The sequence below is a fragment of the Dendrobates tinctorius genome, unplaced genomic scaffold (genome assembly GCF_039654945.1).
Source record: "Dendrobates tinctorius isolate UK_male_01 unplaced genomic scaffold, ASM3965494v1 ptg000331l, whole genome shotgun sequence".
NCBI lineage: Eukaryota > Metazoa > Chordata > Amphibia > Anura > Dendrobatidae > Dendrobates > Dendrobates tinctorius.
In genome coordinates, this window is record NW_027361997.1 from 3,274,886 (window position 1) to 3,290,116 (window position 15,231).

The 15,231-nt window shown below is 41.4% G+C and overlaps 1 protein-coding gene across 6 annotated transcripts in view; it reads right to left on the bottom strand.

The window, feature by feature from the left end:
- Window positions 1-292: 292 nt before the first annotated feature.
- LOC141074241 (uncharacterized) overlaps window positions 293-15,231 on the bottom strand; it is a 122,032-nt gene continuing 107,093 nt past the window's right edge. For all 6 annotated transcript variants that reach the window (XM_073561847.1, XM_073561850.1, XM_073561848.1 and 3 more), the window contains 3 exons: window positions 3,572-3,739; window positions 3,368-3,488; window positions 293-3,023 (listed from right to left, as the gene is read on the bottom strand). In XM_073561847.1, coding sequence (XP_073417948.1) covers window positions 1,936-3,023; window positions 3,368-3,488; window positions 3,572-3,739 — 1,377 coding nt within the window. In that variant the 3' untranslated portion in view covers window positions 293-1,935. The remainder of the gene's footprint in view (window positions 3,024-3,367; window positions 3,489-3,571; window positions 3,740-15,231) is intronic.

A 15,231-nucleotide genomic window follows, 5' to 3' on the forward strand; every position in this document is an offset into this window, starting at 1 on the left:
GAACCATTCACACACTTTTATCTCAACATTCAAACACACCCCCTGGTTGGGTTTGTAGGTAACTGGGCCACCCGTCTCCCCAGTTACCTGGAGACTTCTCCCTGACACATTAAAACAACACCTCAGCAATATCATTGCTGATCAACACACACGCATAAGTCTCCATCTCAAGGCCACCCACCTTAAGATACATAACGATCCTTCAGGATTCTGCCACTCATCCTCTCTCTTGGGACATCCACACAGCACCCCTAAAGCATAAAGACTTAAAGACATACACACACACACAAAATCTGCGTGAAACGCAATCTCTCTTTATTTTTCAAAATCTCCCGATGTGACTGTTCTACACGTGAGATCGCCATGGGACAATCTGGATTACCTGAAGTACGGCGGACAGGGAGTATATGTTGGTTTATTTTACATTATTTTTAAGAGACGAGGGTGTCGGGTATTTGGTATGAGGTGAGTATTAAATGACTTTAATTTTTATGTGAATATGTATGTAATTTTACTTTTTTTTAAAAATTATTTACACTGTGTGCATGGCTACTTTCCTATTACAGGCAGCTGAATGAGAGAGCTTTGGATGACCTCCCAGTATAATAGAATCTTTTTCATAGCATAAGAAAGTATAGGATCAAACGAGAGAGGGATATGAAATGCTGTTACAGGTGGCAAATTTAGATACTGGGACTGACAAGAGTGGGGTCATGTATTGAGCTAACGTTGGATAATCTCAATATTATTCAAGATCCATTTCTTAGAAATGGCTATCATGCTCATCAATAGTACATTTTCTTCCCTGGTGCTGTATATTGTTGCTTAGAAAATATCCAAGAAATAAAAAGATTCATTTTTACTATCCATTGACTGTGTGTTTATACAGGTGCTTCTCACAAAATTAGAATATCATCAAAAAGTTATTTCAGTTCTTCAATACAAAAGTGAAACTCATATTATATAGAGTCATTACAGACAGAGTGATCTATTTCACGTGTTTATTTCTGTTTATGTTGATGATTATGGCTTATAGCTAGTGATGGGCAAGCGCTAAAATGCTCGGGTGCTCATTGCTCAGGTCGAGCAAATTGGAATGCCCCGGGTGCTCAACCCGAGCAATGAGTGAGCCCAATGCAAGTCTAAGGGACACTCGAGCATTTTTCCAGCACCCCCCCCCCCCCAGCGTGGGGAAGCCCCCTGGAAGCATTTATGACTCCCAGGTCACTGCTGTGAACAATGTTGTCAGAGTCTTACGCCACTTTTACAGACTCACAATATAACATACAAAAACGAAACCAAAATGGATTTTCCTGGGAAATATGTTAAGGATATTCCAGGGTAATGACTTGTATATAAGAAACACATTTGAAAGGTTGACTCACCAAACCCTGACTAATGCACTAGCAGGATTTTTTTCCTTATGTGCGCTGTTTATGACTTGTATATAAGGCAAAATAAATAACTAAAAACAGAAATGCATCTCCATACTTTGGGCTATGTTCACACGTAGCGTATCTGATGCATTTTTGAACTTTAGCATTGCTTTCAACCAAGAAACATGCATTCACTGGGAAATGTAATTATAACATTTTACAACCTTATCTGGCCATCTGGTGTGTGACACATCATCAAACACATCCTGTTTCATTTATGAATGAAGGACTCAAAGTCACAAAGCCTATTTTTAGGCTATGTGCACACATTACGGATTTGTTGCGTTTCCGCAGTTTTTTTTTTCTCCAAAAATAATCTAAATTTGTCTCTGAGGTCTCTGAAGGATTTATATACAGAGTTATACATTCAAGACAATTCCATAGACAATAAAGTGATATTGGTTGTTGAGAGTTTTCACAGTATACCAAAGCACATGGGTTATGAAATCTAGTGCAAATTAACAGTGAACATGGTCATTATCGTAGCGCTGCCCACTATTTATGTATTGTTGATTTTTTTAATGTGCTTCTTTTGATGCTTAAGCATGGAATTCAAAGAGATAAAGGGTTTCCCACATTCTAGACAGCAGTATGGCTTCTCTCCTGTGTGGATCATCTTATGTTCAGTTAGACATGAGCTGCGTGAAAAACCTTTTCCACATTCAGGACAATAAAATGGCTTCTTACCAGTATGAGTTTTCTGATGTCTCACAAGATTAGCGAGACAAGGAAAAGACTTGTTACATTCTTCACAATTAAATGACTCTCCTGTGTGAATCATCACATGCTCTCTGAGATGCGTACCTCGATTAAAACATTTTCCACATTCTGGACACTCAAAAGGTTTCTCCCCTGTGTGACTTCGGAGATGTTTCTCAAAATGTGACTGGTAGACAAAGGATTTTCCACACTCAGGACATAGCAGTGTTTGTCCTGTATGAAATCTTTGATGAGCAACGAGGTGCGATTTATACCTAAAGGTCTTGTCACACTCCGTGCATGGGAAGGGTCTTTCACCAGTGTGAACTCTGTAATGGGCCTGAAGGGTTCCAGTATTACAAAAGCATTTGCCACATTCTGAACACTGGTAAGGTTTCTCTCCTGTGTGGACTTTCATATGACTCTCTTGTCTGTTCTTGGAAGGGAAAACTTTATCACATTCTGAACATGGGAAGTTTTTTGGAAACGCATGCATCCCGAGATGAGCATCAAGATTTCCCTTTACAGAAAAACTACAACCACACTCTGTGCAAGGAAACTGCCTCTTTTTTCTGCCCACACTTCTCTGGTCTAAAAGACATTTTTCACAGAACTTTTTGCTCCCAATAGAATCAGTATCTGTCTCAATCTGCCCAACATCACTTCTCTTAAATTCATTTCCACATTCACTGCACAGTCCTGGGGTCTGCTCCTTATGCTTATTTTTGTGTTTTCCAATATTTGATGGTTTCTGAAAACATTTTATGGATTTAACAGCATGGTGTGGTGGAGGGCCTGTCAGGACACAGGAGCTCTCCAAGGAATCTTTGCCATGTTTGTGAAATTCAAGTGGGTTTTCTTCAGTGGAATCTAGAGAAGATGGTTTATCTAAGGGTAGGAAACAAAATAGGTAAGAGTAAGTAAAAAAAGATGCCAATTTACCCCATTATATAAAGTTAAAAATGGCACCAGCCTTTCCTAAACATTAGCCATTATTCTTGTCAGCCTTCCATAATTCATAGCATAAAATGTTTTTCAATGTTTTCTACCATTTGTCCCCGGAAGGCTTTTTATTAACCAGTGGTGGCTCGACTTCATCTATGCATCACGTCACACAGATAACGTTGCACCAGCTGTGACTAATCAAATGCTGAGCAGGGGACGCTATAAAGAAACCAAATCCACATTTATAAAATGATATGATGCATTAATGTACTACAGCATTTACTTACCATAAGACTGAAGTATTTCAGTGTCCATCATGATGTCTTTGTACAGATCCTTGTGTTCTTCTACATACTCCCATTCATCCACGGAGAAGTGTACAGTTATGCCTTCATATCTAATCGAAGCCTGACAAACAATGACAGTCATCATCAAGACACATTATCCCTTGTGTTACTATATAATGTCCCAGTATTCCCAGCGGCGCTCACCTCTCCAGTCAGCAGCTCAATGATCTTATTGGTGAGATCTAAAATTTCTCCATCATTCTCTTTCTCATGTATCAGTGATGGACGTGATGATTTCATGATCAATCCCGACACGTCGTCTGTAACATCGGATGTGGTGACATTGCCATGAGTCCATATAACTATATATTTCTGTACAATGTAATAATATACATAACACAATATTATTTCTATGCAAAATTAACTGCTATTTGTTGATAATCTTTCACATAAAATAAAATTACACTGGTATGTGCATAGTAAATTAGGAAAACTTTGTTGCATCCATTATATAACAGGTGTAGGTGTCAGTGCTGCTTGCACTGCTGGTACTACAATTGACAAATGTAAGAGAAACATGGAATAAGATTTACATTACCCCCATAATGACTTCTATTGCACTACCTTGTTATGGAGATACTTCAGAAGAAGACTACAGCTCTGTGTGCAGGAAATCCCGATGCCTCGGTTGTCCATAACAGCCTAAGGCACCAGCCACTGATCGGAGACCAAGAAAGAAGTTCTCTGATCATGGGACCTCGTAGGAGTCAAAACTCATTATATTGTACTGTGTCTACTGCAGGAGAAAACCCTTTTCTTATTTCCTCTATATATTAGAAATCGAAAGGTATAAAAAATGAACACCACCCGTTCAGGACTTTGTGTTTCTTTACAGCTGTTGTACTGTACTTGTTGCACTGATAGTATACACAATTATTTTGGTATGACAACCTATGTATCTCCTCTGGTGTAATAACTGATTAGCCATAGTCTTTCATATTGTGAAAGTAAAACAAACGTAACATTTCTTTTTACCTCCTGACAAATAGTGAAGAAAAACCCGCACAAATACAATAGAATAATGAATGCTAATCAGTAAATGATTTCTACACCAAAAGAGTAAAAATAAAATCTTCAACCTGTCCTGCAAAATAAAAACAAGCTAAATTGACAGAAAGATAAAAGTTCTGGCTCATGATACAACTAGAATATTATTTTTCATAAAACATGTTTTTACTGTACAAAAGTACTGAAATGTAAAAAAAACCTATAGTAATATAGTTATTGAGGTTGAAGGGAGACTTTAAGTCCATTTAATTCAACCCATACCCTATCCTAACCTTCCCTAACATGTTGATCCAGAGGAAGGCAAAAAAACCCATGTGGCAAACAGTAAGCTTCACATTGGGGAAAAAATTCCTTCCCGACTCCACATACGGCAATCAGACTAGCTCCCTGGATCAACGCAATATTAAGAAACTAGTATATATATATACCCTGTAATATTATACTTTTCAAGAAAGGCATCCAGTCCCTTCTTAAATTTTAGTAGGGAATCACTCATTACAACATCATATGGCAGAGAGTTCCATAGTCTCACTGCTCTTACAGTAAAGAATCCGCGTCTGTGAGTATGCTTAAACCTTCTTTCCTCCAGATGTAGAAGATGCCCTCTTGTCCCCGTCACAGGTCTAAGAGTAAAAAGATAATTAGAAAGGTCTTTGTACTGTCCCCTCATATATTTATACATTGTAATAAGATCACCCCTAAGCCTTCGATTCTCCAAACTAAATAACCCCAAGTGTAATAACCTGTCTTGGTATTGCAGACCCCCTAGTTCCCTAATAACCTTGGTCGCTCTTCTCTGGACCCGATCCAGTTCAGCTATGTCTTTCTTATACACTGGAGACCAGAACTGTACACAGTATTCTAAGTGTGGTCGCACTAGTGACTTATATAGAGGTAAAATTATGTTCTCCTCATGAGCATCTATGCCTCTTTTAATGCATCCCATTATTTTATTTGCCTTTGCAGCAGCTGCCTGACACTGGCCACTAAATGTGAGTTTGTCGTCCACCCATACACCCAGGTCTTTTTCAGTGACAGTTTTGCCCAGTGCTTTATAATTAAGCACATAATTATACATCTTATTTCCTCTGAAACACAGAGAAACACAGTACAAGAAACATGAAAAAATACTCTGCTGTAAAAAAATATCTAAGAATAAACAGCAAGTGCTAGCAAAAAGATGATAACAGGGTATTTAGTTGATATGTTTTTTGCAAAAAATGTATACTAAGCCGCTCGACCAAAACGTCATGGTATACCCATATCAGAGCAGTCCTAACCAATGTATTTAAAACCTGACCATGTGAACAGTACCTATATGAGCAGGATTCAGAAAGGTTATGTCTGATGTGGACACGCTGTGCAAGACGGCTTTATATGTGCATGGCCCTCTGCAGAAGTGCATGACCTTACATTTATCCCCATTAAAGCTCATTTGCCATTTATCAGCCCAAACTTTTAGTTTATATAAATCCTCCTGTAATATAAAATTGTTCTCCTCTGTATTGATTACCCTGTAGAGTTTAGGGTCATCTGCAAATATTGAAATTCTACTCTCTATGTCCCCTACAAGGTCATTAATATGTTAAAAAGAAGCGGGCCCAATACTGACCCCTGTGGTACCCCACTGCTAACCATAACCCAGTCAGAGTGTGCTCCATTAATAACCACCCTTTGTTTTCTATCCCTGAGCCAGCTCTTAACCCACTTACACATATTTTCCCCTACCCCCATTGATCTCATTTTATGTATCAACCTTGTGTGGCACCGTATCAAAAGCTTTTGAAAAGTCCATGTACACCACGTCCACTGCATTTCCTTGGTCCAGTCCAGAACTTACCTCTTCATAAAAGCTTATCAGATTAGTCTGACAGGAACCGTCTCTTCTAAACCCATGTTGATATTGGGTCATGAGGTTATTCTTCAGATACTCCAGTATAGTATCTCTTATGGTGGTTTTACACTTACAGAATTTTTTGCGGTCCATTATTGCAGCCCGTTATTGCTGGCCTTATTGACACCTTTTTTGTGGTGTACCGCAATAACGGGCCGCAAATGTTTGCGGATCGCTGTTTTTTTTCAAATACTGTGGTAATTGTATTGGAGAAAAAAAACGGCGTTCTGCAAAACCGGAAGTGATGGTGCGCCGCAAAAGTAGAAATTAGTCCTACCGGTAATGGTATTTCCAGGAGTCCATCATGACAGCACCACAAGGTTGGTTGTCCTTCTTATTCTTGATAGGGACAGGAGCACAGAAGAGGTTAAATATCCCCTCCCCACTAATACCCTTCAGTGATTTTCTAAGTACCACACCTGGATGGATGCAACGCAATTTTATTGAACTTCCTTCTACACATGTTACATCACATATCAGACTGGAAATCCAAGGGAGGGTATATAAGGGGTGCTGTCACAATGGACTCCTGGAGATACCATTACCGGTAGGACTAATTCCTACTTTCCAGGACGTCCCTCCTGAGAGCACCACCAGGAGAATTACCAAATTACTCCAACTAGGGCGGGATTACAGCCTGGAGGACTTTCCTCCCAAAGTCCGTTTGATAATTTGCCGTAACATCCAATTTATAATGTTTACAAAAGGTATTAAATTTCGACCAGGCTGCGGCCCTGCATATCTGGTCCATGGATGCTCCCGCGCTCTCTGCCCATGAGGCAGAAACGGCTCTTAGAGAATGGACCCTAAGGTTTTCTGGCTGAGTTTCCTCCGCCGACACATATGCTGCACTGATGGTTGACTTCAACCATCTGGCCAGGGTAGCTTTCGATGCCTTTTTCCCTCTGTTTTTGCCTGCCATTTGGATAAAGAGATTAGAGCCTACTCTCCAGTCTTTTGTGAGTTTTAAATATTGGAGAACGGCTCTTTTAACATCCAAGAGGTGGAGAGAGCGTTCTTTCTCATTGCTGTAATTATGGCAGAAAGCAGGTAGTACTATTTCTTGACTCCGGTGGAAATCCGTAACCACCTTGGGAAGATAGGCCGGATTTAACTTTAAAACAATGCAATCTTCCTGGATCTTTAAATATGGATGTTCTATAGACAGGGCCTGAATCTCCACTATGCGTCTCGCAGTAGTTATTGCTACTAGAAAGAGGGCTTTGAATGTTATTGATCTTAAGAGGGCCTGCTCTAGCGGTTCATATGGATCCTTGCGTAGCTCATTTAGGACTAAGCTGAGATCCCAAGGTGGTATCGAGCTTCGGATTGTGGGTCTCATACGCTGTGTGGCTCACCACCCAGGGATGATTGGCTAGTGGATAATCAAAATATGAACCTAAGGCTGACACTTGTACTTTCAGCGTACTAGGCCTCAGTCCCTTGTCAAAGCCCACCTGGAGGAAGTAAAAAATGGGGAATATCTAAACCCTGGGTGACTGATACTGGCACTTTACACTGAGAGCAGAATCTTTTCCAGATTTTCCGGTATATGCCTGAGGTTACTGGTTTTCTACTATTTTGCATAGTAGATATTATTAGTTCTGAGAGCCATTTTGATTTTAGGATCTCCGCCTCAGAATCCAGGCCGATAGCTGTAGCATCTCTGGTCTCTGATGTACTAGGGATCCCTGGGTTAGAAGGTCCCGTCTTGCTGGTAGTAATATTGGATCTTCCCGTGCCATCCATCTTAGTAGGGAGAACCAGCTTCTTTTGGGCCAGTAAGGAACAATCAATATTACTGATGCTCTGCTTTCCTGGATCTTCCTTAAGACCCTTGGTATAACAGCAAGTGGTGGGAAGGCTTAAGCGAGCTCCATGTTCCATTCCTGAGCCAAAGCGTCTACTCCTGTTGGGCTGTCTGTTGGGTTGAGAGAAAAGAATTTTCTTGTTTTTGAGTCCCTCTTTGAGGCAAATAAATCAATCTCTGGTGTCCCCCTGTGTCGGGATAGCTGTCTGAAGACGTCTTCGTTTAGTGACCATTCTGAAGGTTGGACCTTCTCTCTGCTTAGGAAGTCTGCTACCTGATTTTTGGATCCTTTCAGGTGGACTGCCGTAATCAACTTTATCGTCTGTTCTGCCCAGAGAGAGATTTCATGAGATAGGTCCTGCAGGTGACGGTGTCTGGGCCCCCCTTGATGTTGAAGGACGGCAACTATAGTTGAATTGTCTGAGAAGATCTTCACATTCTGACCTCTCAGTTCTTTTTGGCACTTCTTTAGTGCCTCCCAGACTGCCCTGAGCTCTCTGTAATTCGAGGACTGGATGCGTATTGATGGGCCCCATGTCCCCTGGAGGCATCAACCTTCCATGTGAGCCCCGCTCTCCAGGGTCTTCCTTTCCCGAGGTTTTGTGTGTCCATACACCAGGATAGGGACTGCCTTACTTTTTCGCAGACGCCCATGTTTGTGTCTAGTGATGACTCTTTTCCGTCGAAGGCCACCAAAACTTCTTTTTGCAAGATCCTTGAAAGAAATTGGCTCCACTGTACACTGGAAATGCATGAAGTCATGAAACCCAGGACTCTCATGGCCTTCCTTATGGAGACATACTTGTGCCTCTGGACCTCCTGTCTGATGTTTGTACAGGGGAAGGAAGGAGCATTCTCTTTCCGAGTTTAGGATGACTCCGAGAAACACTTTCTCTCTTTCTGGTTTGAGACCTGACCTTTCCCAGTTTATTACCAATCCTAAACTTTGTAGGTTTGATACGGTGGATGTAAGGTCCTGTTCCATCTGTTGTGGAGAGTCTGCCGCTAGCAGCAAGTAATCCAAGTATGGTATGATGAGGGTATTTCTTTCCCTTAGATAGGTCATGATCTCTGCTATAAGTTTTGTGAAGACCCGGGGGGCGGAGGCAAGTCCGAATGGTAAGCAACAGAACTGGTAGTGTTTTATCTTCCTGTGATCCTTTATCTCGAACCTGAGAAATCTCTGGTGTGATATATGAATGGGCACGTGGTAGTAGGCACTCTTTAAATCTAGGGTGCTCATCACTGAGTCCTTCTTTATTAATGGTATGACTACTTTTAGAGATTCCATCTTGAATCTCTTGTAGGTCACCCACCGATTTAGTGGTTTCAGGTTTATTATAGTTCGATATTCTCCTCCTGTTTTTTTTATGGAGAATAAGGTCGAATAGTGACCTTGAAACCTCTGAGCATGGGGTACCCGAGGTATGGCCACTATCTCTATTAGCTCTTGTACGTCCTTTAAAAGTATTTGGTGGGTCACCTGAGCCTCTGCATCTGTCCCTGATAGAGACAGGAAAAACACTGGAGGGTGTTAGTGGGGAGGGGCTATTTAACCTCTTCTGTGTTCCTGTCCCTATCAAGGTGGTGGTGGTGCTGTCAGGAGGGGCGTCCTGGAAAACAAACTTCCATTTTGTTTTTGTGACCCCGTTGATTTAAATGGGCGCCATGTCCGTACGCCGTGAAAAATATCGAGCAAGCTGGATTTTTTTTCATGGCCGTACGGCACACAGCGCACCATAGATTTTTTGCGGCCCCATAAAAATGCATTGGGGCTACAAAATTGCCCTGCAAAAATACAGTAAGTAAAACCACCCTTAGAAAACCCTCCAGGATTTTAGCAACAGTAGAGGTTAAGCTCACTGGCCTATAATTTCCAAGTTCAGTTTTTGTCCCCATTTTGAATATTGGCACCACATTTGCTATACGCCAGTCCTGTGGTACAGACCCTATTATTATGGAATCTTTAAAGATTAAAAATAATGGTCTATGACTGTACTTAATTCCTGCAGTACTCAGGGGTGTATCCCATCTGGGCCTGGTGACTTGTCAATTTTAGTGATTTTAAGACGCCGCCGTTCTTCCTGCTGGGTTAAGCAGGTGACATTTAATGGAGAATTTTTTTTTTTAATCACTGATCATGTTATCCGTCATGGGATTTTCTTGTGTAAATACTGTTGAAAAAAAAAGTCACTTAGCATATTGGCTTTTTCCTCATCCACCATTTCACCCAGACTATTATTAAGGGGGGCAACACTATCATTTTTTGGTTTCTTACTATTTATGTAGTTAAAGAATGTTTTGGGATTATTTTTACTTTCTCTGGCAATGAGTCTCTCTGTCTCAATCTTTGCTGTCTTGATTTGCTTTTTACAGAATTTATTTAATTTTCTGTATTTATTTAATCCCTCATCACTACCTAATTGCTTTAATTCTCTAAATACTTTATTTTGTCACTTATTGCGCCCCTTACAGCTCTATTTAACCATAGTGGTTTCCTCCTATTTCTCGCATGTTTATTCCCATACGGTATATATTGTGCACAGGTCCTACTCAGGATGCTAGTAAACGTCTCCCATTTTCTTTGTGTATTTTTATGGCTCAGGATATCGTCCCAGTTAATTGCACCAAGATCATCTCTCATCCGTTGGAAATTTGCTTTCCTGATGTTTAGTGTCCTTGTAACCACTCTACTACACATCTTATTAAAGGATACATGAAAACTTATTAATTTGTGATCACTATTACCAAAGTGACCCCCAACCCTTACATTTAATATGCGGTTAGGCCTGTTGGTTAATATTAGGTCTAGCAGTGCCCCCCTCTTGTTGGGTCCTGAACCAGTTGTGAAAGGCAATTGTCTCTCATAGTTGTCAAAAACCTATTACCTTTGCTGGAACTGCAGGTTTCGGTTCCCCAATGTATTTCAGGGTAGTTGAAGTCCCCCATAATAATGATTTCTCCTTGAGTCGCAGCTTCATCTATTTGTTTTAGGAGGATATTCTCCATTGCTTCCATTATTTTTGGAGACTTATAACAAACCCCTATCAGTAATTTATTATTTTTTCCCCCTCCCCTTATCTTCACCCACAGTGACTCTATATTTTCATTAGATTCACATATATTATCACGCAGGATGGGTTTTAAGGATGATTTTACATATAAACACACGCCTCCCCCTCGCTTATTTGCACGGTAATTTCTGAACAGACTATAGCCCTGTAAATTAACCGTCCAGTCGTGGCTCTCGTCCAGCCATGTCTCAGATATCCCCATCATGTCATAATTATGTTCCAACAAAATTAATTCTAATTCCTCCATTTTGTTGGCGAGGCTTCTGGCATTAGTATACATGCACTTTATGTATCTCTCTGTTCCTCTATTAACTGTTCTAACACCACCCCCAATTTCATTATTTGTGCCCAGATCGCTATCTGCACTGTGTTCCCCTCCTATAAAATGAATACCCTCCCCCCAGTCCCTAGTTTAAATACGCCTCCAATGTTCTAGCCATTTTCTCCCCCAGCACAGCTGCACCCTCCCCATTGAGGTGCAGCCCGTCCCTAGCGTAGAATCTGTAGCCAACTGAGAAGTCAGCCCAGTTATCCAGGAACCCAAACCCCTCCTTCCTACACCAATTCTTGAGCCACTTATTAACCTCCCTAATCTCCCGTTGCCTCTCTGGCGTGGCACGTGGTACAGGAAGTATTTCCGAAAATACCACCTTGGAGGTCCTTGCTTTAAGCTTGCAGCGTAATTCCCTGAAATCATCTTTAAGGACCTTCCACCTTCCTCTAACTTTGTCATTTGTGCCAATGTCCTCACCAGCCCCTCCCAGTAATCTGTCAGCCCGATCAGCGATGTGTTGGACTCGAGCGCCAGGTAGGCAGCACACCGTTCGACGATCCCTGTCTTTGTGACAGATTACCCAATCTGTTCCCCTAATAATTGAGTCCCCCTCTACCTCACCTGTCTGGCCTGCCCTGCTCTCCTATTTCCCCCCTTACTGGAGAAGACACTCCTCCGGCTTTCAGAGGATGTAATAACGTGCAGGAGAGGTATATGTCACCATGGAGCAGGCAGACTAAAAGTAAAAGGGGAGGTTTATTTACAGGGGATAATACTGTTAAAACATACAGTATAACAGAGAATATGATGTGATAAGATTATATCAACAGCAGAGAGACATATGCAAGATTCAAACAGTAGAAAAGTTATTCTCCTATGAGACAAACTTATCAGTCTTCAGGGGTCTTGATAGGAGGGATCACTCTTGTCCAACGTTGGCACCGAGGCACCAGTGGTGCTTGCTGTCCTTCCTCTGTCTCTGAAGTCCTTAATGTAGTCCAGCTGGAGTATGAGGGGTTAACGCGGGAGCCAAAGGGGTATGAGGCTGACGATATCCCCCTGTGCTCCAAGTCCTTCTCTCTGATACGACAGCAGTGTTCTCCCACCGAGGTCAGGGGCTCTGCCTTACACAGTCTCTCTTTACAGGTCACTGTCCCATTGAACGCCCCTTGGTCACAGGGGAGCGTCTCAGCACATAACCCGGTCTCTCTGCGGGGGAGCGTCGGGTCGAGGTACGCAGTCTCTCTGTGGTGCAAAGTCTCATCAAGGAGGGGAGTCAGCAGCCTTCTTGGCAGTGCGGTGACAGGCTTCTCGTACTCACTGCCCACCGCCTGTGTCCGCGGTCCCTCTGACTCCAGCGGCTGCACCTGTGTCCTCTCCCCTCCTGCGTCAGCGTCCTCTCTCCTCTGATCTCTGCGCTGCTCTGCAGAAAGTGCGCAGTTTTCCCGCTCCCAGTCCTGCCCTCTTCCTGGTTACAGTCCAGTCCCCTAAAGCATTCCCCAGGGAACCTAATGCCCTGCTTAATGGTTCTGGGCATGGAGCTGGGAACATAATTATGACATGGTGGGGATATCTGAGACATGGCTGGATGAGAGCCATGACTGGGCTGTTAATTTACAGGGCTATAGTCTGTTCAGAAATGACCGTACAAATAAGCGAGGGGGAGGCGTGTGTTTATATGTAAAATCATCCTTAAAACCCATCCTTCGTGATAATATATATGAATCTAATGAAAATGTAGAGTCCCTGTGGGTAGAGATAAGGGGAGGGGGGAAAAATAATAAATTACTGATAGGGGTTTGTTATAAATCTCCAAAAATAATGGAAGCTACAGAGAATATCCTCATAAAGCAAATAGATGAAGCAGCGACTCAAGGAGAAGTCATTATTATGTGGGACTTCAACTACCCTGAAATACATTGGGGAACCGAAACCTGCAGTTCCAGCAAAGGTAATAGGTTTCTGACAACGATGAGAGACAATTACCTTTCACAACTGGTTCAGGACCCAACAAGAGGGGGGGCACTGCTAGACCTAATATTAACCAACAGGCCAGACCGCATATCAAATGTAAGGGTTGAGGGTCACTTGGGTAATAGTGATCACAAATTAATAAGTTTTCATGTATCCTTTAATAAGATGTGTAGTAGAGGGGTTACAAGGACACTAAACTTCAGGAAGGCAAATTTCCAACGGATGAGAGATGATCTTGGTGAAATTAACTGGGACGATATCCTGAGACATAAAAGTACACAAAGAAAATGGGAGATGTTTATTAGCCTCCTGAATAGGACCTGTGCACAATATATACCGTATGGGAATAAACATGCGAGAAATAGGAGGAAACCACTATGGCTAAATAGAGCTGTAAGGGGCGCAATAAGAGATAAAAATAAAGCATTTAGAGAATTAAAGCAAGTAGGTAGTGATGAGGCATTAAATAAATACAGAAGATTAAATAAATTCTGTAAAAAGCAAATCAAGACAGCAAAGATTGAGACAGAGAGACTCATTGCCAGAGAAAGTAAAAATAATCCCAAAATATTCTTTAACTACATAAATAGTAAGAAGCTAAAAAATGATAGTGTTGGTCCCCTTAACCCCTTCACCCCCAAGGGTGGTTTGCACGTTCATGACCGGGCCAATTTTTACAATTATGACCACTGTACCTTTATGAGGTCATAACTCTGGAACGCTTCCATGGATCCCGGTGATTCTGACATTGTTTTCTCGTGACATATTGTACTTCATGTTAGTGGTAAAATTTCATTCAAATAACTTGCGTTTATTTGTGAGAAAAACGGAAATTTGGCGAAAATTTTGAAAATTTCGCAATTTTCCAACTTTGAATTTTTATGCCCTTAAATCACAGAGATACGGCACACAAAAAACTTGATAACTAACATTTCCCACATGTTTACTTTACATCAGCACAATTTTGGAACCAAAATTTTTTTTTGTTAGGAAGTTATAAGGGTTAAAAGTTGATCAGCGATTTCTCATTTTTACAACACCATTTTATTTTTAGGACCACATCACATTTGAAGCCACTTTGAGGGGTCTATATGATATAAAATACCCAAAAGTGACACCATTCTAAAAACTGCACCCCTTAAAGTGCTCAAAACCACATTCAAGAAGTTTATTAACCCTTTAGGTGCGTCACAGGAATTTTTTTGAATATTTAAAAAAAAAATGAACATCTAACTTTTTTTCATAAAAAAAATACTTCAGGTTCAATTTTTTTTATTTTACCAAGGGTAACAGGAGAAATTGGACTGCAAAAGTTATTGTGCAATTTGTCCTGAGTACGCAGATACCTGATATGTGGGGGGGGAGCCACTGTTTCGGTGCATGGCAGAGCTCAGAATGGAAGGAGCGCCGTTTGACTTTTTCAATGCAAAATTGGCTGGAATTCAGATTGGACGCCATGTCACGTTTGGAGAGTCCCTGATGTACCTAAACAGTGGAAACCCCCTACAAGTGACCCCATTTTGGAAACTAGACCCCCAAGGTACTTATCTAGATATGTGGTGAGAACTTTGAACCCACAAGGGCTTTACAGAAGTTTATAACGTACAGAGGTACAATTAAAAAATCATATTTTTTCCACAAAAATGATCTTTTCACCCTCAATTCTTATTTTTCCAAGGGTAACAGGACCCTAAAAGTTATTGTGCAATTTGTCCTGAGTACGCTGATACCCCACATGTGGGGGTAAACCACTGTTTGGGCGCATGGCAG